Genomic DNA, 25,142 nt, shown 5'->3' on the forward strand with positions numbered 1-25,142 from the left:
GGGGGGCGATGAGCGTTCTGCTCCCCAACATGGCGGACTTTGATACGATCTATGAGCTGGAGGAGGAGGAGGAGGAGGAAGAGGAGGAGGAGGAAGAAGAAGAGGAGGCGGCGGAGGAGGAGGAGGAGGAGGCGGCGTCTCAGACTGTGGTGAGGAGTCAGGAGCTGCCGCGGCCCCGGGACGCGCCCGAACCCGTGGCTGTGAGGGGCGCCGGGCATATCACTGTGTAAGGACCTGGGGAGGGGGCGCCGGAGCAGGGCGGCTGTTGGGTGAGGAGACTGGACGGTGGGCGGGGCGGGCGGGAGGGAGGGGGCGGGCGGCGGGATATTTATAATGGGGAGGGTTTGGGGGGCCTGGCAAGGTAACTCGGGGGCTTCCATATGGAGCTGGGCGGGAGACGATTAGCTTTGGGAACTCTTCCTCACCACCGGCGGTCCTGAGCTGTATGAAGACAAGAGTGTCTCTGAGCGGATGCAGAAGGGGCCATTCTTGCAGCCCCTCACCCCTTTTAAATGCTGGGGCCATATGAACTCCCTGGAGCAGAGAGTATTTCTGAGGGGGTGCAGAGTGCCATTCCTGCAGCAGCAGCCCCGCCCCCCTTTTAAGCCCAGGGGGTGAACTCCGTGAGCGTGTGCAGAGGGCTGTTCCTACAGACCCCCTTTTTTCTTTTTTTTTTGGGGGGGGGACACACACATGTAAACTCCATGAAGCAGAGAGCATTCCCGAGAGTGTGCGGAGGGCCCCTCCTGGAATAACTCTTCAGTATTAGAATATGGGAACAACATGAAATAAGTGCAGCGTGTCTTTAATTTGCCATCGCCGGGTTTTTTCTTCGCTGTGAGATGTTAGCGGGGGGGGAAAGGGCTTTCAGATTAGAATGTGATTCTTATTTATACGTGTGTACATGCACAGAGAGATGAGATGGAGGTCCACAGGCCTACGCAACTGAATACAGAATATGAGACAGGAGCTCTGTTTTATTGTTTGGGAGGGGGAGAAAGAGTTGCAGGTCAAGACTGGTGCAAAATAGTTATTAGCTGCTTACCAGAGCAAACACCAGAGCTCCTGAAGTGGGGATACTGTTGAGGCTGCAGGAGTATAATGTGGCTAAGCAGAGACTGAAGGCTTCAGATAACCCCCCTTTCTCTCCCTAAGCACACACTCTCCAGCTTAGTTGAGCTGACTTGGGATTCAGTTATGGCTCGGTCTTTTGGTGTAGCTAAACACTGTATATTTAAAATACCCCCCTTTAATTGTTGAGTTAGGCCGGGAAGAGAGCCTGAAATTGTATTCCCTCATAAAACAGGTCTAAATCTAAAACCCTATATGGGGGCAAGTAAAAGAAATTGATTTGAGGCCTGCAGGACTAGTAAATGGACAGCAATAAACACATACTGTCATAAGAGTGAAAACCCTTCTCTGAATTTCCCCTGAGTGGCTGTGAAGTAGAATCAACCTGTCCAGTCTAATATTTTGCTTCCCCTGCTGCCCCGCCGCCCCTCTCTGGCGTAATTCAGCCAGTTAAGCCCTACACTGCAGTGCAGACAAAGCATGCAACAGTGTTTGTTATAAGAACATTTTGAACATTTGGGGGTTGGATTTGATTCTATGATTCTATGATCCTACCTTTCCATTTCAATGTTAGCTGCCTTAGGGTGCAGTCCTATCGATTGTGCCCTCAGTGCTCCAGTGTGGAGCATCCATTGTGGAGCGGAAGGTGTGTCAAAAGGTGATCCTCTCCTCCATGCTTCCTGCTCTGCATTTCCTCTAGGCAGGCCTTTTTGCCTGTTTAGCTGGGATGTCCCGAAGAGGGAGAGAAGTAGGGTAGAGAGGCCTTGGGAAACTGCATAAGCCAACCCCCCCAGTCCCCTCCCCACCCTCTGGAACACCCCCTTTATCTCCTCTCCAAGGTCAGAGAGGCAGCTGGCACGGTTCTCTCTGTGCCAGCTGTGCGGGGGTGGGGAGCACAGATTCCTGGCTCCAAGATTGGATCACTGTCTCTGATCTTGGATCAAGGAATCCAGACATAGGGGGACATAGGATTGCTCCCCCTGGCATTTATTAAAAACAACCAACATTTTAAAAAAGCAACAGACAAATATCAGTTAAAAGTAAAAATAGGCTGTAACAGCAGATAAAAATTTATTGTAAGTATTATAAAGTTTAGGGCGCAGTCCTATGGGGATAGTCGGCCACCTCCGAACTCGGAGGTGGCCAACGGTCTAATGGAGGGTGGGCAGAGCATGGAGAGGATCTTCTCCTCTGCGCTTTGGCCGCCTTGCATTTGTGGCTATTTGTGTGCAATTTTGGCTGTCTAGCTAGGGACATTGGAGCGGCTGGATGGTGCATAGGAAGCGTCATAACGATGCTTCTGCAGTCTCCTCCCTGCCCCTGGGAATGCCCACTTTTCACCTGCTCTGCACTGCACTTATGAGCACAGAGATGGGGACAACCTGCACTGCCTGTGAGGCAGGGGAGGGGGTGGGGAGTGAGTTTTTTGGGAACCAAGCTCGAACCCTAGCTCTGAGCTTGGTTCCCAGAAACCCCAAAATCCTGTCACCATCTAGACACTGCCTAGAGGCCATAGGATGCTCCCCCCGTAATTATAGACAGGAATGGTGTTCAAGCATGGTAACCGTTCAGGTATTCTATAAAACCAGAGTCAAAACTGTGACTCTTGGACATTACTGATAGTTTACACAAGTGGGTCATGTGAAAAATATTCACAATATATTATGCTGTTTTTTTAAAAAAGAACATCCTTTTGTTTTATTTTATGAAATGAAACCATGCTTTTTGTTAATATTGCTTTTAAATTTTAAACATAAAACATGTTTCATAAATTATTAATAATTGTTTGCCTGCCTTTTATGTATTACACTAATATAAAGCAAATAATAATAGGGGAGAGCGATCCTGTGTTCACACTCTCTAGATGGCCATAGAATTTTTTGGTTTCTGGAAACCGAGGCCATCTGACCTGTTTCCAGAAACGACACTCTCTTGCCCCTCCCGCTCATAGCCGGCGTGGTTCTTTCTGCACCACCACCATCTCTGTTCTCATAAATGGAGCGCGGAGCAGGCGAAAAGGGGGTGGTCCTGGGAGTGGGGAGGTGAGGAGACCACGGAAGCCACTTTAAGACAACTTCCTATTGGGTCTTTGAGCACCTTCTCTCCCTCTCCCCGAAGCCACAGCTAGAAGTGCAAAAGCCTGCATCTAGCCACAAATGCAGGGAAGACGGAGAAGAGGATCTGCTCTGTGATCTGTCTGCCCTGCATTGAATAGGCATTCGCCTCCAGGTTCGGAGGTTGACGTCTATCTCGATAGGATTGCACCCTAAGAGAACTATCTTTTCTTTATAGTATACACCTAGATTTTCCCCATTGTTTTTAAAGTAGCTTCTTAGAATTCTTTGTTACGCTGTAACAATTGTAAGCTTTTAAATAAACACCGTAAGCTTTTTTATTTGTCATTTTACATCTATAGTACATGCATTCAAACTTTGTTTTGGTCTTCGAAAATAATTGGGTATACTGGGGTCACAAAGAGTCGGACACGACTTAACGACAACAACTGTGCATAGCATTTGTCCAGGGTTTTTTTGTTCTGTTTGCTCACATACAAACTCAAGTGATACACCTTCAAACAAAATGTGCTTATTCCTTTTTATTTTTTCTAGTATATTTAATTAAAAAAATAGTTCTTCAGTCACTGAACAATTAACTTGTGAAACTTCCCACCACAAGGTGTGGTAATGGCCGTGAGCCTTGGTAGGTTTAACAGGAGATTGGACAAATACATGGAGGAGATGTCTGTCAGTTGTCATTTGCACTGATAACTAAATGGAACCTCCATTTTCAGAGACAGTATACCTCTGAATATCAGATGCTGCACGAGACAACAGTGGAGGGGTCTGTTTGTCAGCTTCTAGAGGCATCTGGCTGTTTATCGTTTGAAACAGACCTTTTGACTGATCTAGCAAGGCAGTTCTAAAGTGTGGTTCTAATCCTATGCTCTCCTCTTAACCAAGATAAATTGATGCAAATACGTTTGTTCCGGGATAATAATGCAACAGTTCAAGCAATAGGTTGGGAGCGTGTCTAGCTGGCTCTGATTTCAGGTATTCAGTTCCCTGTGGTCTTGGCTTTAGCCCATGCTACTGCCAGGATGGGCTCTGTGGTCTAAATAACTTGTTTACCAACTGTGTCCAAAGACAGAGAGCAGCTGCCTTTCCCTGTAGTGCTTTCCCAATGATCAGTTAGGTGCTTCACTGGCCAGCTGGGAATACTGAAAGCTGCCTGCTGGACAGATCTTTGACTTGTAAATCTGTGGAAAAACCACTAGATTTTGTGTGCAGTATATATGGATGGTTATAGCGGGACACACAGCAATAAATCTGCCTGAGAGCTTCACTGTATTTCTAAGGCTCTTCTCCCTGTATCCCCTTCCTCCTCACACCTTGCATGCCATAAGATGTACAGCACCTGACTAAGAGAGAGAGAGGGCTTTTATGGTTGTGTGGAATGGCCTTTCATGAGGAATACATTTGGCTCCTTTGTCCACTTTTATGCAGGCCCTAAAAACAGTTTTGTTCCGGCAGGCTTTTAGAGATCTGGTCTTTGTTAACATGCTTTTATTTAGATTATATATTGGCTGATAGTTGTGTTAAAATGCATTTTATTTTATATTAATATAGAATGTATTCAAATGCATTTTCATTTATATTAATATAGAAAGGCAGGGCGTAATAAATAAACATAAGAAATACTAATGTTTTTTTAAGCCCCACTGTGGAATTACGGGTTAACTTGCACTTAGAGTACAGAGATGGGGCAACTTGTTTGAATTGACTGAGTTCTTCTCTGTGGTCAAGAGGATCTGTTGTTTTTCTTTAAGCACCCTTATGTATACCATACAAGTGGTATGGCAGCCACTTCTCCGTGGCACAATCCTGTACTGTTGTGGCATGTATGTGAATAATCCACCCACCTGAGCCAAGCGTTTGTGTGGATCTTTTCAGACTGATTGGCAGCATGCTGGAAGGGAGTGTATTAATCCAAGTAAAAAAGACCCATGTGATTATTGCTTATGTTGCTGGAGTATTCATACACAGTCCCCAGCAGCACTGGATCACACATGAGGGAAGCACCTTCAATGCCACTGGATGAGTCCATGCATGGGGCCTAATTACCAAGGGTACATCTCCTCTGAAGCCAGTGGAAGAATTACTGTTGATTTCAGTGAATTTCGCATTGCTTCATAAAACACAGTCCTCCAAGGAATAAACAAAAATTAGGCTAGTGTGGCATAACGTAAACATGAGCAGAATATTTGTTAGATATTTGAATAATGTATAGCTATCAACAAAATTGTTCAGCTGAACACCTATTTTTCAGTCATACATTTTGGGGGTGGTTCTGTCTTTGGCTTCCCTTTCATGTCCACTCTTCTTCTATGAGGGGTTTAAGTGAAACTGCATGCATGCATGTAGCTGTAACATTGGGACCTGTCTATGCTGCTGGTAAGCTTTCAAGCATCATATTATGGCCTCATTTTCTTCAGAGGATAATCATTCACCAGTATGTGAGCTTAGCTGTGAGGAAAGGAAATTGTTCTCTTTCCTTAGTATCAAGTTACGAGCATATCCTAATTATGGACTTTGGTATGCTTGGATAAGAAATTCGTCTCTCTTTGTATCCAGTTACGTAGCAAAGTAAGCGCAAGTATTACCTTAGAACCAGCTAAAATGCTACAAAGTAGTGAGCAATCTTTTGAGTTCTCCAGAATACTTCTTCAGGTTATATGTTAAGCAAAATAACAAGATCTGGGGGTGGATAAAAGCTTCAAATTCTGCAGTTTGTCACAGCCTTGAAATGATATGTGGAAAATGTTATGCAGACTTAACTAGATTAGATTTTACTAGGTGCAAAACAGATTTCAGGTTGCACCCAGGACTACTTGGGACAAAGAAACAACAATCACCCAGTTCGCAAGTGATGATAAGCCAGGGTTCCTTGTGAAGTGTGAACCTTCTCAATGGCTGTTTCCCCATTTTTTTTCAGAATAGAAAACCCAACAGTTTCTTGAATCTGTTTCCAGCGCTAAACACAAGGGTCCCTTGGAAGAAATAACGGAAGTAATGAGAAATTTGGTAATCTTTATATTAGCAAAGGTGGAGATTAATTTTAGGTGGTGATCTAGGCAAAGAATCAATAGAAGCCAAGTTAGGGTGGTAGGAAAAGACCCTGATGCTGGGAAAGACTGAAGGCAAAAGGAGAAGGGGACGGCAGAGGATGAGATGGCTAGATAGCATCACTGATGCAATGAATATGGACTTGAGAACGCTCCGGGAGAGAGTGCAGGACAGGAAGGCCTGGCGTGCTATGGTCCATGGGGTCACGAAGAGTCGGACACGACTGAACAACAACAACAAAATGTAACCCTGGAAACCTAAATCCCATCTTTAGTTGGTAGATTTATTTAATATTTGATCATTTGTGTCCTACTTTTTTAAAAAGTTTTTTTTTCCAAGGCAAGTAAACGGAATAAAACAGCAGAATAATAGTAAAATCATAGTTAAAACAATCTCAACACATTAAGAATATATCAGCATAAACTGTGGAAAGAGCACATGATTGCTTATGAAAAGCTTCGGGGAATAATAGCATTTAGAAGCCCATTGAAAATCGGAAAGAGAGGGGGCTTGACAGAGCTCCTAGGGAAGCGCCACAGCTGCAGAGCCACCACCAAGAAGGTCCTGTCCCTGATCTTCACTAATGACAGGCCAGAGAGCACGTCCTCTGATTCTGATCTTAGGGCACAGGGAGGTTTATATGGGCAAAGCACTTCTGCAGATAAACTAATCCAAGGTCATTCAAGCTTTAAAGATGAACATCAGCACTTCAAATTGAGTCCAGAATGAATTGGTAACAATGTAATTGGTGTAATATGGTGCTGAGAGTCTTTCTCCCAGTAGATGGACATCTTTTAGTTTTAGGTACCGTCTCCTGAACAACAACATTTTGTATTTTCCATAACACACAAATTGTAGGTACCCATGTTGGTTTGTTGGGGGGAAAATAAAAAACTGCAGGAGGGTAATACTTCGTATTAGCCAGATTTTGTAGATGACAACAGGATTTTTTTTAATGCATATTTTGAAATGAGATGACAATGGGATGTTCCTTTGTCAAAGAAACGAGCTAGTGTACCAACAGTCAATTATAGTAAGGTATTCAGTTGCCCAACACTGAATCATCATATTCTTGTATTTACAAAATACACATAACATTCTACTGGCTACAGGTAGACCCAGCACCAATATTCCAATGCTGAATTTGTCTCAGGGACAAATTTGCTGAATTTGTCTCAGGGAAGACCCTGGTTTTTGCAGACACATTCCCATTTAATTGAATGCTTAATTAGACAGTATAGTGCGGGCAAACATTTTCATAGGCTTATTTATAGTGTGTGTTTCCAAGACTATGCCTATATCCTTTTGATGGATTTGAATGATGTAGCCTACCCTTTTTAATGGACTTTACTTCCTGTGATGGGAAAGAAAATGACTTGGTTTTCACAACACGACAGGCTTACTTTACTTGCAGGGGCTGTCAGGTCATGGTGGACACCCATGGGCGCCATTTTTGCATGGCATCCACAGTGCCCAGCTTACCGTGGCTTGTCAGGCCATGTGAATGCAGGCGTCAGGGGCTGTTTGCTATAGGCTGTATACATTTAGGATGGCCAGAGTACTAAAAGAGCTCATTATGAGCTACAGGTCTATACCATTAGTAGCTACAGGCTACACTTGGCACAGCTTCTGATGGCCAGACAACTTAGGACAACTGTTCCTGTCTTTGAAGAAAACTTAGTCCCCAAATGGCCTGATATGAGGAAATTTGTAGAATCAGATAAAAAACAAAGACTCTTACAGACAGTAACAATCATCACTATTCTGTTTAAGTGCTGCCTGACTTAATACCAGGAGACCCAGTTTTGGTTAAACTACACAGTGAGAAAAGATGGAAGACTCCAGCCACCGTGAAGCATAGCCTGTCACCTAGCAGAGCATATGTTATTGAGACCATCTGAGGAGAATTCACCAGAAACCACAGACATCTACAATTAATATCAAATACTAAACAAATATAGGAAGAAATTCCCTGTGTGCTTCCAGACTCGGCATCAGGAGATATGTCCATGGCAGCCCAGTGAGGGAGATACAGTAAAAGACATCTCTGTGGTCAAGTTGTTACTCATTATGGTTGAGTTTTCAGGAAACCTGTTTTGAGGAGTATCATTAATCAGGCACATTTTGCATTTCTGAAATAGGATATATCTATATATGGAATAAAGTTAACTTGAGAGGAGATATGTAATGGGGAGTTCAACTCTTATATTGCTCTTTTAACTATAGGTGGCACTGTGTCCAAATTGAGACAGACACCTATGCTGCTGTTCTAGCTTGATCTTAGCAATAAAACTGTTCTGTTAGGCATCCATTTTGGCCTGGCTTTTTCTCTGAAATAACCTGACATTCTCCAGCTGAGTTTGACATTGATATTGGTTTCCAGATTGGCCTCAGAGTCCATGAATCACAAAATTGGTGATTGTTTTTCTATTGAGTTGGCTATTGATGGTGTAGGAGTTTGTAGTTCTTTGAGGTACACAGAACACTTTGTTGAGCAAAGATGAAAAAAAAGCTTTAAAATCTCATCCATGTCTTGTTATTTGTACTTTTGCTTCCTTTTGTGCTGCAGCTTCTCCCTTGAGTTGCTAAAGCAGCTATTAATATGCTAGAAGAATATGAACCATTTTCATTTCATTTGCCAAATTTACTTAAAACAACTAAAAATGATGGTTGCTAGCCTAAAGTGTAAAGCAAAGCATGATGAGGCTTTGACATGGCATAGCAGTACATTTGGAGCTACAACCAGGCTGGCATGTTGCCAGTCTAGCTGGAAGAAAAATAATCCAAGGTGTCTGCTCTCTTCCTTACTCTTCCTCCTGCTCTGTCATGTACAGTTTGAATAAGTTATGTAATTCATGATAGAGCATAAGGATAATATTTTGGGGGCTGATGAATTCATTGTGACTTTCATTTTCAAATCTTGATCTTATGGTCCTACTTTGCTTCATGTTTTCCAGTTTATTAATAGCTGGTTTAAGCTTAATAAAAAAACTGTGCTTAAAATTAAATTGAAAGATGTTTAAACTGGCACTTGAACTATGCTTTTATAGAAAGCCCTAAAGAGATCTTTAAATGTTTAATATTTATGTTATGTATTTATATTTATGTCAGTACCAAAAGTATTAAGGCTAATATAAGAGAGCTCTATAGTGTAGAAAAGCACAGCAGAAGATTATATTCAAAGGAAGCAAACAATTGCACTTTAAAAGCTGCATTTAACTAAGAACCAGCATTCATGGGCTCTGCTTTCAGAAAACCTCAGTGCTTTCAGAAACAAAACTGTTTATTTCATGCACAGTTGAGTAGATCCAGGAGGTTGTGATTGGTTGCATTGTCCTACAGAGTGTTAACATTTTTCACCCAGGGTGAAGGCAGGTGTAACACTTAAAGCAAAGCTTTCAAGTAAAGAAAGAAGTGTTTACCTCTTTCTGTCCCTGCAAGTTTTCAGCATGGTTCAGTTTGAAATGAGGGGAAAACCAGCTGTGGATAGTGCATATTGACTAGTACCTATGCCATCTCCTACCTACAAAATACCCAGAGCAGTTTTCCAACTATTCTTAAAATGTTTAGTTTTCTATAAATTGAAAGATGAATGTGTGTGTGTGTGTGCTGCTTAAAAAGGAACGCGCAAGGCAAGTTACAAAGTCAAGATGATACTACTGTGTGATCCTATCCTGTGAAGAACCCACTGTGATTACTATTAAAATGTTGCATCATTTGTCACCCATAGAAAGCTTGATAGGATAGCGAGGGGTTCAGTGGATAACAGTTCAGAATCAGTCTTGGTTATAGCATTATATCCTCAACTCCTAACTTAAAAGCCTTATTCTAATTCCAACTAAGTGCTGTTCATGAAGATGCAGGCTTAAGGAAAGAACTGATTAACTTGGTGGTTACTTGCACAAACAGAAAAATGAATTGCCTCAGTAAGCTACAACAGTGAGAGAAGGAGGAAGGAATATGATTCCTGGTATCTGGGTGGCTTTTAAAATTACTTGCTAATAAAAGGAGACACATTTCTTTCTTTGAATATTGTCTGCATTCCTTTAAACTGCTCAGTATACATTTGAAAGTTGATGTGGAAAGTAGCAGCAATTTATTCTAATCTTAAATGGAAAAACAAGCATGGCAAAAGTTGGAAACATAATATAGGTTGGGTGGAAATGTTTTTTCTTTTTTGTTTTTAAGGTTTGGCTTGACCAACAAGTTTGAAACAGAATTTCCCTCTATTCTAACAGGGAAGGTAAGTTGGAGTTTGGACCTGGTTTAAATTGAGATGTTTTCTTGTCAATCGGCTATATGTCTTAATGTTGAAAACCATTCTTGAAATCATACAGAATGGTCCTGAATAGCTGTATTTTGTGATGCAGGTACTGATTCCCACAGAATTTACATTCCGGAAAATATGTTTAGGTACAGGTTTTATTAACATTTGTCAGTCACGTCATCTGATTGGATTCAAGTTCCATTTAGTTCTCCCCAGACTCATCCTAATTTTGCCCATCACTTCTTTCTTGTATCTGAGAATTTTCCCAGATCTTGCCGCTGCTTTCTGATGCCAAGGCTTTCAGTTAATGTCTTGTGCAAGCAGGGAGACCGGCGTTCACAATGCCTTGTACATTTTAAGCACTTTTACAAATATAAAGTGATGGTGCTATCTAGAACATGTATTCCATTTGGTTCAGTAACTACCATCCATTTCTTCTTTCCCTCATGGATTTAATTTAAAATATCCAAGCTAGAATCAGTACTGCTTACAGTGGAACACTTCTTAATAACGTGAAAAAGTGTCTGCCCTGTAAGTTCTCACCATGTTTGAAATGGATAGGGGGGTAGGGAGGACTCTGACATACCTTGGTACCTCTGCTTATACCCATCTGGGGCTCAGGTTGGGTATCAGGTCAGTTTCTGTCCAGTGCAGGGTTGCAGCTGTCAGGTTTTTGCTCCTGACAGTGTCCATAATAGATGTGATTGGGTCAGACTAACTTGGTGTGGCAACTAACCTGCAATGTGCTCTGCTAGACTAAAGCCCCTAATTCAGTAATTCCCAAAGAGTCTGCTGTAACACAGAGGTGTGCCATGAGAGGGGTTGCAGTGTGCCTGACATGTGCACCACCCTTGAAACAGGGAGGCCCTGTGCAGTGTTGATCTCCCTTCTCTGTCCGTATATGGACAGTGACGACATACCAAGAGAGGGAATAACGAAGCTCCAAGATTCCCCATTCAAGCCCATGCTATAATCCCTAAACAGCCTTTCCCAACCTAGTGCTCTCCAAATGTGTTGGACTACAACTCCCAACATGCTCCAGCCAACCATGCTGGCTGGAGCAAACTGAGAGTTGTAGTCCCAACACATCTGGAGGGCACAAGCTGGGGGAAGGCTGCTGTAAAAGATCACTATTGCCCAGAAAACGTAGCCCTGTCCCTGAGTCTGGACTGGACAAAAGATGCTGGGAGCTTGTACTGGGCTATCCTGCAGTTGCAAGGAGGGTGCCTGCCTATGTGTTCAGGGAATTGATTAAGAAAACGTATGTACATCTTAAGTAAAGAGTGAGGCACACCTCAAGTTCTAATCCAGGAAAACACTGGGCCCCCAGTAGCAAAAGTTTCAACTTAAGATCCTTTTAAATGGCATGCTGGAGTTTGATAGCCTTGCCATAGTTATCCATGCTCTGGTTGCATCCCCGTTAGAATGTTGCAGTGTATTTTATGTGGGACTACTTTTGAAGACTGTTCAGAAACTTCAGTTGGTGTAGAATACAACGGCAAGGTTGTTAAATGGCATAACAGCTTTCACACTGTTTCCAGGCACAACTCAGAGTGCTGGTTCTGAGTTACAAAGGCCTTAATAGCTTGGGAGTAGGATATCTGAAGGACTGTCTTCTCCCAGATGAACCTACCCACATTTTAAGATATTCTGAGGCCCTTCTCCAGGTATTTTCACCTTTAGAACTGGGGTGACTGGGGAGCCTTTTTTGTGGTAATACCTTGTTTGTGAAATATCCTCCCCAGACATGTTTGCTGACACCATAGTTGCTGGGTTTCATGTGCCTGGTCAAAACAGCCCTTATGCCCAAACATTTATCATCCTCTCTGTGTCCAGCCTTCTTTTAAGATGTGGTTTTAATCTTAATTGTTACTGCTTCTGATACTTCTGCTTGCTGCAGCTATTGTTCATATATGATCTTATATATTTTGTTTATTTACCTTGGTTTTTATTAAAAATTAACAGCAGTATAACCAACTAAACTACGGACCAACTATAATGAGACAAAGTAGTGTGAGCAAGCTTCTGAGTTTCCCAGAACTTCTCTTTTAGGGTAAATATTCAGTTAAAAATGAGGGGGAAAGTAGGGGGTAGAGATGCTTGGGACTTTGCCATCTTGCCCTCAAAGTATGCAGTTTATAACAGTATATGGACTGGGAAGGACCTTTAGTCTAACCTAAGATTAATTAATTGAACCAAAGATTCTACACTTACGAGTTTTATTGGCCTGCAAATTAGGAGCTATATCCTCAAGGCAAGAATGACTGCGTTCGCATGACACGCTAACCCATTGTGGGTTGAACAACTCACAATGGGTTAGCATATCATGCAAACCCAGACAGGTTTCCACAGGGTGGATTGTTTTTCCCAAACAAGCTACCCTGATAACATCTGGTATATTGCCTAAATGGAGAAATTGACATTACTAATTAATGCAAGACATTGAAATGTAGACCTATCTTTTATAATAATTAGTTGAAGTTTGTGGAATTCTGGACTAACTCCTGCAATACTAGGAAGTTGCTGAACTAAATCTTAATTTTGTTAATCTACATTCTGCCTGAGAGTGTAATTTATTTGTTAAATTTTTGTTTAAAAGATATCCGTGGGACTAACAGCACAGTCCTATGCATATCTACTCAGACGTGTGCCCCATTGAATTAAATGAGGCTTACTTTCAAGTAAATGTGAATGGTACTGCAGCCTGAGTTGCAATAAAACAACTGTTTAGGTTTTGCATTTCGCAGTGCTGGATATATATATTTTTTAAATAATGTTTTAGATCCATGATTGTATGTGCTGATAATCTGAAATACGTTCTAGAATATAGAACGTGAACAGGATTTTAGGCCATGTTCTCTCATGGAAAATGGTGTATTGGGTTGGGTTTTTAGTTTTCATTTGTTATGCATGGAGGTACATAAGTTGGAGCTATATCATGGACTTGGGAAATAAAAGATGCAGAATAAGAGTCAGAAACAATATGGTCCCAGCAACCAGTACTACCTTTTTCCCCTCTTCAGCTTTATGATCATTTTTCCCTTGATACATCTTGAATCAGCTTTCTCGAACTCCTCATCGAACTCTGTGCACTTTAATTCTTTTAATGAATATGTTTTTAATCTTTCCAAAATTCAACATACTGTGTAGAATTTCATTTTCAGGCAAGTAGGCTCATTCCCAGCTTTGGCTTTTCTTATGGATAAAAATTTTAGCTTGCAATCTGACTTCTGTTTTCCTGTCACCTGGGGCAGGCAGTGGTCCTTAAGGGGGAAAGCCCAGTTTCATTCCCTGACCTTAAAACAATGAGGACTTCTGTGGGGAAATTGGTGTGCAATGCAGGGAAGTGTAAGTCATAAAACATACCCTTGGTATTGTGATTCAGCACAAGGTGTGATTGATAGGGCTGTGATCATGATGACCAAAGAAGGCAGAGTGGGCCTGCTGGTTTTTGCTTGTTCGCTTCCTCTCTTGCATCCTGTTGTAAAATATTATGACCCTTCCCTCTCCACCCCTAGTCCCCTTTATGGCGTGCTGGGTCTAAAAGGAACTCGCCTTTTAGAGTGTCTGGGGGTGTTGGGTGTTTTTTTCCTTCCAGCCAGACAAATTCCAAAGTTCTTAAAACTGTACTGAGGACCACTATTCTTATCTTGTTTGCTTTTTCCTTGAGGGCCACCACATTTTCTTACTGTGTGAGAGGATGCTTGAAAGGATTACCCTCCCCAAGTAGCACCTCCTGTGTTCCAGCACAGCTGTATTCATCTTTGCTGGGTTAATGTGTGCTTTGTCATTTTACTAGTCCATAGGAGTATAAGATAGGACTCTTAATGCTTCTTGTTGCTGCTCTTTTGTGAAGAATGTATGTGTGGAAGATTGCTCCTCTGTTGTGTTGCATATTGGGAAAGAGTAGGTCCCTAAAGCTGCCATCAGTCTTGACAGTGGCTGGATTCATACATGCAGCAGAATGAGGTAAAATCCTAAGGTGGTAGATGGGTCTATGCCATTGTAGGTGTGGAGAATACCATTTTTGAATGGTTCTGTTGTTTAAAAAAAAAAACTCTCTGACACAAAGAAAAAACCTAGAACAGTAAGGAAAAGACTGTGCTAAACCATTTCTCAATGGTTTGCTAGTTTTTCTTCTTGAACAGATTTTTTTAACTGAATGGGAACATTCAAAAATTATATCACCTTGCACTCTGAAATGATACAGTCCACTTTGCCCTGTCGTTGCCGTAGCGTGTGATGGCCAAGTGAGGCAATATTTCTATCATGTGTCTTTCTGTCCTGTTCGTCAATGGGACTGATAAAAAGGTTTCCCTTTTTCCCCTTTCATGGCTGATCAGATCTGTGTAGACCTCAGGCTCTTGCTTTCAGAAGGTCCATTCCTCTGCCAGGATCAGAGACTCTTCCTGCAGGCTTCCTGGTTCTTTACCCAACTGCTTCCCACTCTGAGACATGATTTTCTCCCCTTGGTTTCATTCATTATCTTTCCATTCTTTGAAACTTCCACAGCAGCTGCATATGATGCTAAAGAGGCAAGCTGCTTTTCAACTTTAAATTAAAAAACAAACAAACTGAAAATGACCACCATCTGAAAACTGCTAAGAAACCTCCACATTTTTCAGCATTTTTCTCTATTTTAATCATAGTCTTGGGGAACATAGTTTAAGAATCACTGCTTTTCAGTATCAGCTTTCAATATCAAATTTAAGAATCTTTGCATAGACTTGAGAAAAACCTAATTTGTGTAATGTGTTAACTCATATATATGTAGTGTGCAATATTTATGTATTTATTAAATTAATATATAAAATTATTAAATGCCTCATACATTACATTTTCTATAGGCATTTTACAGAACTTTAAAATCCCATTAGTTTCTGCAGAAGGGTGATATGGGCATGCTTAACCTTGCCATTGAAATTAATGGTTCTTTAAAGTGCTTACTTTTGGGTGGATTATGCCTTGCTGTTCAAGGGAACAACAGACTCATTTACAGATTTGTGTTGTAGAGGACTACCTGTTTGAGGGTGATTTCTTGTGGCATAAAGGATCAGAGCACTGAAAGACAGAAAAATGTATTCTTCAAAAGATTGACTTTTCAGTGCAATTTAGAGTGAGGTTGACTCTGCAGGCTAGATTCACAGTTGGCACTGCTGCTGTCAGTAAAGCGCACCACCATTAAGCTATGCTGCAGCAGTTGTGTCTGCCACAATATCTCATACAAGTGTCCAGAGGATGCACACATCTGCCAGTCAAGCTCAGTATGTATTGCATTACAGCCTGTAAAAAGCAATGTGTTTAAAAAGAAAGAGAATCCTCATACCTGGTAAGTACTGGAAATGTTGAAAGTCAATTCTGCACTAACTCAGCCAAATTTGGAGGCTGTCTAATACTATGGATCAGCTATAGAGACAATTTAAAACACAATTCACAACAAGCAGTTGTCTTTGCTTCAAGCCATTTGTGAATTTCTTAGAGGTTGTGAAAAATCAAACTAATACAAAAGCTGTAAAAATATATCATCTTGAAGCAATTTTAACACTATGCCTTCTACTGACATACTGAATTCTAGAATTACTATGTTTAGCTGATTCTTGAAGAGATCTTGTCTTCATCAACAGAAAATCTTTTTTTCTTTATTTTACTCTCCTTCCCATTACTCTGAGGATCTGCAGATCACTAGGCCTTAGAACACTCTGACCCGGTTTGCATGCAACAAACATCCCACAGTTAAGAAACCATGGGTTGTTTGGCAGCGTGTGGGGGGGGGAGTGTGCTGGCCCCTGCCCACTCAACAACTTCCGTTTGGCTAAACAACTCAGGGATGCCTCTCGGTTGTTTAGCAAGGCGAAAGTAGGCAAGCAGGTGTACGCTCGTGCACTCCCAAACAACCAATTGTGGGAGGAAGTTTCTCTCTGTAGGGAAAATGAAGCTCCAAGATTTTGTGCTTTGCAACTTGTAGATTTAACAGCTGTGTAGTGATTGGGGGTGGGGGTGGGGGCAGGAGCTCTCCGCCATTGTGAACATGAGGATCCAAGCAGGGTTGTGCTGCAAAGGCAGCTGGGATACATGCCGGGAGTGGGGGGGAGGACTGGGGGGGGGGGAGCCATGCCAAGCCACAGCACGTTGATTGTCAGGAGTAACGTGGGTTTTTCAGCAAACAACCAAGCCATGGTAGCTTATTCTCAGGGCAGCTTAGTGTGACATGCAAACTCGCCCTATAGTTCATTTCCCTTATATTGTTTAAAATTAAGGAAAAAACAAAGGTACTGAAAACCATTGACACACTAATTGTTTTTAGCAGCCCAAACAAATGTGCATGAGATTTTGACAACCACTCATATCTATTTCAACAGAGTTCAGTTCTCTTCCACTATGGTTGTTGGGGCACCTTAAGTTTCACTGTCACTATTTATTAGTGCCATTTATATATTTCAATGACAGATATGTATGCTAGGGATAATCACCTGAAAAACATTAATTACAACTTTGAAACTGCCAGGCTTGCCTAATATTGTATTTGCATTTGGCATATATTCATTTTTACTAATGAACCTACGAAACAAAACATTTTCGGCAAAAAAGTAAAGCACTAGAAGAATGTCTGTTTTGGAAAAATTTCCACCCCACATCACTGATCTGATTAAGCTTATGCCATGTTATTCTTTGTTCTCCAATTTGTTCTGCAGATTTTGTCCCACTCTGATAGTTGATTTCCATAATCTCTTGAAATAATTCTATTAAATGGCCAGTAACTGAATACTGAGCAGAATGTTTAAGTTACTTCTTAAAAAAAAAAAAAAGGTTGGTTTAGTGTTGCCAAGACAAGATGAAAGATGTTCATTTTCTCTCTCTTTTCTTCTTCATCTCACTCAGGTGAGATTTTATGGAGCTTATGGGTTAGATCCAACATCGTGCTAGCAGAAGTCCGCTAGCATGATGGGAGTTTATCCCTCTCTCCTCCCTCCTGCAGCCCTCTGTGTTCCCACGAATCTGCTCCAGAAGGTTTCCCAGCCCTCCAGAGCAGATTTTGAGGGTGCAGGAGAGGCTACAGGGAGAGAGGAAATCGTCCTCCCGGCTCATCTGACAGAACTGCTTCCGCCAGTGGAATTGGAGCCTTGGATACAACCATATGTTTTAATGCATGCTATCTCCATACGTGGATGTAGGATATTACCAAATTCAAATGGAGAAAGAGAAAGACCTCACTTTGTACATCTGTTAACATAGATTGCAAGTTAATAATATTTTAGGCCATTTGTGCTGGCAAGAGGCAAAAGCAACTTTAACAAATTAAAATGGGAATCTGTATATATTCTAAAATAAATAAAATAAACCTGAATGAATAAGAGAAGGGTTTTAAAAATAACTAAAACAAATGGAACACATACTATATTTTCTTACAGGAAGGCTTTTAAAAACCCAATATTGTATTGGATGTTACCTGAATATATATTTTTAATTCTGTATCAAATAAGCTTTTCCATTTTATATTTAGTTCTCAATACGGGTTCACCATCTCTCTCTCTCTCTCTCTTTCTTCTTCTTCTTCTTCTTCTTCTTCTTCTTCTAGGTTGCCCCAGAAGAATTCAAGACCAGTATCAGTCGTGTGAATGCGTGTTTAAAGAAGAATCTGCCCATCAGTGTAAAATGGCTTCTCTGTGGCTGTTTGTGCTGCTGCTGTACACTGGGATGCAGTCTGTGGCCTGCCGTCTGTCTTAACAAAAGAGTAAGTACAGCGTCATGTTGTTACCAGTGGCTGCTTGCAATGGTTTGCTCTATTAATTTCTGAAGTGCTTTTGAGAACATTAGTTGCCCAGGGAAAGCTACTTTTCAGAGTGCTTCAGTATTCACTAGTGCACACTTCCCAGGCTGTATGCCAGGGCAAACTAGCATCCCACAAGAGAACTGCTAGTGTGCCTTGAGTAATAAATTAAGTACTCATGTGAGCCAAAATACCCATCTAAAAAGGCAGCCACCTATTCTGTATCTTCATGATTCCCTGGCTTTGTCTCCTTCCAAGAAACCTGCACTGGGGTAGGGTATTCTGCCACTTCTTTGCAATGGCAGTTAATTCAATTGCTCCGAAGGTAAAGATGCAACAGAATTACCCATTCTAAGCAGAGACTGCCCTCTGTGTCTCTGCATGATTCACTGCTCTGGCTTTACCTCCTACCAAACAGCCTCTGCTCAGGGTGTATAATTGTCCAGCAGGTATGATTGAATCAGTCCTGATGTGGAGATGTAAAAGAATTACTCACCTACAGAGGAAGTAGTTTGTTGAGTCTCTGCATGAGCCACTACTCTGCTTACTTCTTTGCCATCAGGAGGCATGCTCAGAACAGTAGAAAGGTAGAGTGTAGGCTCCTCTGACAGCACGTAATTCTTCCTTTAAGAAAGCAATCCTCTGGCCCACTAGACACTGACTAGTGGGCCATAGGATATGCTCTTTTCCAGGAACTGACCTCTGAGCCCATGCTCCGGGGTTGGTTCCCAGAAATCTGACCTCCCCCCTTGTCCACGCTGCCTTGGAGGCAGCATGGAGAACCCCCATCCTCTGCACTCATCTTCCAAGTGCGGAGTGACTGAAAAGGGGCGGGGCTGGGGGACATTCCACAGTGGGGAGAACGGAGCTGCCCGGCAGCTTTCTCTCCCTGTCGGGCCCCCCACCGGTAGACAGCTGAAAACGGCTGTCTAGCGAAAAAGAGCAAGGCAGGAGAGGCGCGGAGGGAATGATCTCCCCGTGCCTCTCCTGCCTTGCTTTGGATAGGCGGTCACCTCCGAGGTCGGAGGTGGCCACTATCTACTTAGGATTGCACCCTTATATACTCTTAAAAGTAAACCTTTTCAGGTGTAAAAGTGTGCCTCCAATTTTAATTCAGAACAGGTGTGCCTCAACTATAAGAAGCTTGAGAAAACATTGTGCAAGTGTATTCAAAGGCCATAGGCACTAACAGTTTATTACTGATTTCAGAGTATGATAGAAACCGTAGGTTCAGACAGTGTATGGCTCAGGCATACCTGTGAAAAACCACAAGGGAAAGAGAAATGGACTCAGAAAAATGAATTTTAAGACTCACCGTCTGGGTTCTGATAATCATGGGGGGTGGGGGGAGCTGTTGTGGCTGCTCCCCCTGTCCCTGCTGCCCGTTGTTTACATAATGACCTATGATGCAGCACGGGTTGGCATGTTGTGCGAACCCAGCATCTGGCACGGTAGAGGTGGCTCGTACTCACCCTACAACCCACGACATGCAGTAGGGGTTGTAGGGTGAGTACGAAGCCACGCACAACAGGTTCACACATGACACCATCCTGCACTGCAGTGCAGGTAATTATGTAAACAGCGGGTGCATGCACAGGAGCAGAGAGGGAAGCCATGATGGCTTCTTTTTCCCCCTGTGATCATCCGAACACCCCCACTGGTATTTTGGGCCACCAAGATCAATTTCTAAATTTCGAACAGAAATCCTGTGCTGGATATTAGGTGAACCCTCCAGGATGTGTGTTGCTCAGAGTGTTGCTCAGATGTGACATAAGTCTAGACACATGGCTCCTAACATGTTTCTGGCCTTACCACTTCAGACTGCAGGTGGGGTCTGCATGATTTGAATGCTCACTGCACTGAAACAAATCCGTGTACATAGAAATGAGCTCATCAGAGAGTAGGATATGTTAAAACTTTTCTCTCTGATGGCCAGTTTCCCCTGTGCAACAAATACATGGAGAGCACTCTGTCATGCAGTCTCCCACACTTCCCTGCTGTTTGAATTGGCACAGTCCAGGAACGGGTTTTGGTATATCAAATCAAAAGCCCTGACCTTTACAAGATCTGTATAAAAACCAAAAGCAATCTGGTGAAGAAGACAGTATGACTCCCATTCTGTTATATTGTGTTTTCATACACCGTGCTTTACCTGACTAGAGCCAGGAAGATAAGCCATATTTGAAGAAGCCTTTGTCGATATTTTTTCAATGATCCGGTTCTATCGGTCATATTTAAGTTAGCTGACAGCCTATATTTTAACATTGTTCTGGCTTTCTTTCATAGACTAGAAAATCAGTTCAGAAGTTGTTAGAATGGGAAAATAACAGATTATATCACAAGGTAAGCAAAGGAGAGTCTGCTTTAATTACGGGGGAGGGGGTTTTTTTAGTTTTAGAGTGAATATAATGACTATAAACAAGTCATATTTGATTTACTAAAGATGTATCACTGAATCAAAGACTGTTCTGTGTGACATTCTGTTAGGATCTTCAAAATCACAGCCATATTGTTTAAAAAGTGTGTAATTCATGGTTGTGAAGCACAAGAAGTAAGTGTGTGTGTGTGTGTGTGTGTAAAGCTTAATTGCTAGAAAATGGCCATTGGCTCATGGAGGTTGTAGTTCAACACATCTGGAGGGCATCAGGTTGGGTTAGAGGCTGAAACATGAGGTTCATAACTCAAAATCATTAGTGGTGTTGCATGTATCAGAGGTTAATCTAGTCATGGAAGATGTTTAGTGGCAGGGCATAAGGGAGTCTTCATAAATATGGTCTTAGTTCCACAGAGGTTCTCACCATCACCAAGGACTATGTGCCCCAGTGTGTCTCCAAAGTTGTAGCCTAAGCATACACAGAAATGGCCGTATCACATTGGGCTAAAGATTGTGCTATTGTTAAGGTAATGCCAAATGTTATATTATTTTTTAGCTTGGCTTGCACTGGAAGTTGAGTAAAAGAAAATGTGAAACTAGCAATATGATGGAGTATGTAAGTACTTTCTGTTTTCAATTATCAGAGTGTCATTGGTCACAAAAGTATTAATTTCCCCTTTCTTCTGACTGAGTAGTCAATTTATTGTTATTGGAGACAAGAAACTCTTAACTTCTATCTTATGCATGCTTAGGAGTAAGTCCCACTGAAAATCAATAGGGTGTACTTCTGAGTAAACATGGATAGGGTCAGCTGTGTATCCTTCAGTGTAATTCAGTGGACCAACAATCTCTTGTTTAAAACAGGAGTCAGTCTCATGTTAACATATGCACCAAGTTTGCAGCTTTGAAAGAGCAGTTGCTATGATTGAACTTATACTTCCACATTATAGTTTCATTCTAGTTCCTTGCCTCCATTTATTCATGTTGACACAGTTTAGGTAGGGTAGAAAAGGGATTACTTTCTTCACCCTTTCCCATACTCTGCATACCACACATGCAGACTCGTTAGATGTGTATTTTATAAACCTGAACTTACCTGTTACTGGGTGTGCATGCTGCTAATGGTGCAAATTGATTTTCTTCTGAAGTTGTCTATTTCTCCTGTGTTGGTTGTTGTCCTGTAGTTATCATGAGTTTATTAAAATATAAAGCAGGTATTCAGAATAAACTACTTTTTACATTTTAATCTTAAAAGACTCTTTGCATTTGGTCCATGGATCGCAGGCTGAAATTTGCCCCATCCCTAATATCCCCGGATTTGAAACTGTGTAGGCAGTAGCCAGTCATACATAAACATCCAAAGACATCCTTCAGTTGGACTTAACTATTCACCTTTTCTCTCCCCCCCCCCCCCCCGTGGTGTTATCTGTCCTTAACTATTCTGGTTAACATATACACTTACATAAATGTGGTCATCATGGGCTTTGAGGTGGTGTTGTGTGGCCCATCAGACCTTCTTAAAATCACAAATCTCAGCTGTAACTCTTCATCAAGCAAGTTACTGGCCCTTATGGTTGCAGAGATGAACTTGTGGTAACCATGTGCTTTCATTTACATAGTGTACACCTTCTGAATGTTACAGAATTCTCAGTGAATAACCAAGATGCTTCCATTCCCTATTTAGTTTTATGCAGATATGCGCAGATCTCTAGATCAAACTGCACCAGCCTTCTGTGTTGAATGATTTGCCCCCTCTTATGCTAACAGCTAATACTATAAAGGTTTTGCAGGCTTAATGTGTTTAGGAAATATTTGATGGTTTGGGCTTGGCTTGGCTTGGCTAAGGACTGAGTCACACGTAACTGGTCCCTTATTTGCTCAGTAGTGACTTGCATTGACAGCAGTATAATGTGGGAAGAGGAGGTTGTGCATAATACTGTAGTAGCAGCAATGCCTGTTAATAGGGAAGTAAGTTTTCTCCCCTTTTCATGGTCTTTGCTGCTTTGGTGTTGCAAAAAAGTTCCTTTCTCCCACATTGTACTGCTCATGCAAGTAGAGCTCTTAGGTGGGCAAAGAAGCTGCTGATCACACAAGTTTAGGGATGTACGAAAGTCACTTACCTTTTTGAAGGGTGACATTTGCGGTGGGGGGAGGCGCTCCGTCCCTCCCCCCAAAATTCTCTCTGGCTAGCTCCGCTCTGCAGAGATTCCGTGGAGCCGCCGGCTGGGGCCTCCCGCAGCCGGACATCCAGCTGCTGGGCATCCTGCAGGGACGCAAATGGTGGCTGCCGTAGCCACCGCCATTTGCGTCCCTGTATTTTGCCGTGATAGGCTACGTAAATATTATGTAGCCTATCACGGCAAAAAAACCCAAAAAAACCCAGCAAACGCAAATGGCAGCAGCTACGGCGGCCGCCATTTGCATTCCCCCCCTTTTTTTTTTTGCCATGATAGGTTACATAAATATTTACGTAGCCTATTATGGAAAAAAGCAGGGGGGGGACACAAATGGCAGCCGCTATGCCAGTTGCGTTCCCTTTTATTTTTTGCCGTGATAGGTTACGTAAATATTTACGTAGGCTATCATGGCAAAAAAAAGGGGGAACACAAATGGTGGCCACCGTAGTCGCCGCCATTTGCGTTCCCTTTTTTTGCCATGATAGGCTACATAAATACTTACGCAGCCTATCACGGCTTCCTCAGGGACTCAAATGGCGTCCCTGCGTTAGCTGTGATAGGCTACGTAACTATTTACGTAGCCTATTACGGCTATATGGAAGAAGCGAATGGCGGCCACAGATGGCGCAGACGGCAGCAGGTAGGTGCTCCGTTCTGGGCCCATTTCACGGGGGGGGGGCAGGGGGCTTCGTTCCACCACGGATTTCGGGGGGCCGAATGCGCCGGCATTCGGCCTCACGAAGATCCATGGCAGAATTCTCTGACATCCCTACACAAGTAGTTATAAATCTACCATAAGCTGTTGGTGCCACCTAGGGGGAAAAATAAACAACTGGAAGCCAGCTGTATTGCCTACTTAGGAAATGAAAACTGTTTAGTAGGACTTAATGGAAAAAGCCCCTACCAGGCTTATTAGAAAACCTTTCAAACTGGGGCTCGTTTAATCATGGCATAAAATCCAAGTGTAGCTCTTTAGAGCACATGCAAAAGTTCCCAGGTTCCCCCGTCTTTATCTGAAGGACAGTGGAGACATCTTTGTCTGGAACTCTGGATAGCTGCTGCTCATCAGTGTAGACAGAGCTGAGTTGGATGAGCCAGTGGTCTGACTAGTTCCCTCCCAAACATGCTGAGCCCCCACAGCTTTCCTGATATATCTGTCACTCAAGAACTGAATGTGTTGGTTAATGCATCTTTGTGTTTTTCCCCCCTTCTGTAGGTAATACTAATAGAATTCTTACCAAAATATCCCATATTTCGACCCGACTGAGGAGCAGTATTACCTTTCATGTTACCTGTCATTTCCTACCTGTAGTGCCTTGTAGGGGATGTTGGAGAGAAGATGGTCTACTTTGCTGTGATTTAAAAAAACAAAACAAAAGTGTTCTTTGGTAGAGTATCTTCCTTGCTATGTTACTTTCTTTTGTTTTAAGAAGAAAACAATTTGCACATTTTTAAACTGTTAAATAATGAGGCTTGTGTGTGCACTCTTGAATTTTTTTTAACAGTAACTGATAAAAGTTGCCACTACAGATATAATATCAGTGCTGTTTTGTAGCCTTGTTCTGAGCATGCTGCCTTATTAATTTCTAAACTTGCTGTCTGTTTTCAAACATACATCCTAACCCAATACTCCATAGTGTGCATCAACTACAATTTTGCACTCCTTTAAATTCTTAACAGAAATTATCAAGGTTGACTTACAGTACCTAGTAATAATTTTTTAAATCTGCTTGCATAAAAGCTGCAATTGACAGCATTGGTTTCGTCTTGCACTTGCAAAGTTGCTCATTACACATTTTTGTGGGGGAGGGAAGTCAGTTGCTTTAACACAATGGGTTGTAAATATTGCCTCATTGCATAATATGAAGTGTGGTATGGCGCCAAGGTTTACAAAATGTAGTATAACTCCTGTTGTTTTGCAGTTCTTCTGTATAGATTTATTGATGTCTGTAAGCATCCTTCTGATTGTATAAACCCATTCATGTGCCATAGGGTAAAGCCATAATGGGTTTGTACGTACTACCGAATGTTGGGCTGAGGTGCACTTTGATAAATGAATGCAAAAATGCATTGCATTTCCGTTTCTGAAGGTATTATCACAAAAACTGAAGGTCTAACCTAAACACACACACACACACACGGAATCCAAAGAACTTTACACCCCGGGCGGCTCTTGTTGCGCAGCAGGCCCCCAAGCTGAAGTGCTTCTGAAATTGTGAGGACTTTTTGTTTTTTGTTTTGTTTGAGGATGCGTTTTGTGATCTCAGATTATGGGAGTGGGGCTTGCTGTTCATGGAGGGGGGGAAAGTCAAGTCCCATTAGGATGTGTCTAAAGAAATTATTTGATTCCCTGCCACAGACT

General features: G+C 42.2%; 1 protein-coding gene across 2 annotated transcripts; it reads left to right on the top strand.

The window, feature by feature from the left end:
- Positions 1-8: 8 nt before the first annotated feature.
- Positions 9-24,880, top strand: CHIC1 (cysteine rich hydrophobic domain 1). 2 transcript variants are annotated; one of them, XM_084814176.1, is made up of 6 exons: positions 9-226; positions 10,383-10,437; positions 18,038-18,193; positions 20,516-20,572; positions 21,160-21,219; positions 23,997-24,880. In XM_084814176.1, the coding sequence occupies exons 1-6, from the start codon at positions 9-11 to the stop codon at positions 24,045-24,047; spliced, it is 597 nt and encodes a 198-aa protein (XP_084670302.1). In that variant the 3' UTR covers positions 24,048-24,880. The 2 variants fall into 2 exon arrangements, with proteins under 2 accessions (XP_084670302.1, XP_084670301.1); XM_084814175.1 differs by lacking the exon at positions 23,997-24,880 and having other exon boundaries at positions 21,160-21,362.
- Positions 24,881-25,142: the final 262 nt, after the last annotated feature.

Source organism: Heloderma suspectum, chromosome 9 (genome assembly GCF_057233095.1).
Source record: "Heloderma suspectum isolate Gila_16-S chromosome 9, 16-S_ref, whole genome shotgun sequence".
In the NCBI taxonomy this organism is placed as follows: Eukaryota; Metazoa; Chordata; class Lepidosauria; order Squamata; family Helodermatidae; genus Heloderma; species Heloderma suspectum.

Coding starts and splice junctions, on each gene's coding strand:
- CHIC1 (XM_084814175.1), top strand. CDS start 9: ATGAGCGTTCTGCTCCCCAACATGGCGGACTTTGATACGATCTATGAG. Junction 227..10,382: donor GGCGCCGGGCATATCACTGT/GTAAGGACCTGG, acceptor TTTGTTTTTAAG/GTTTGGCTTGACCAACAAGT. Junction 20,573..21,159: donor ATAACAGATTATATCACAAG/GTAAGCAAAGGA, acceptor ATTATTTTTTAG/CTTGGCTTGCACTGGAAGTT.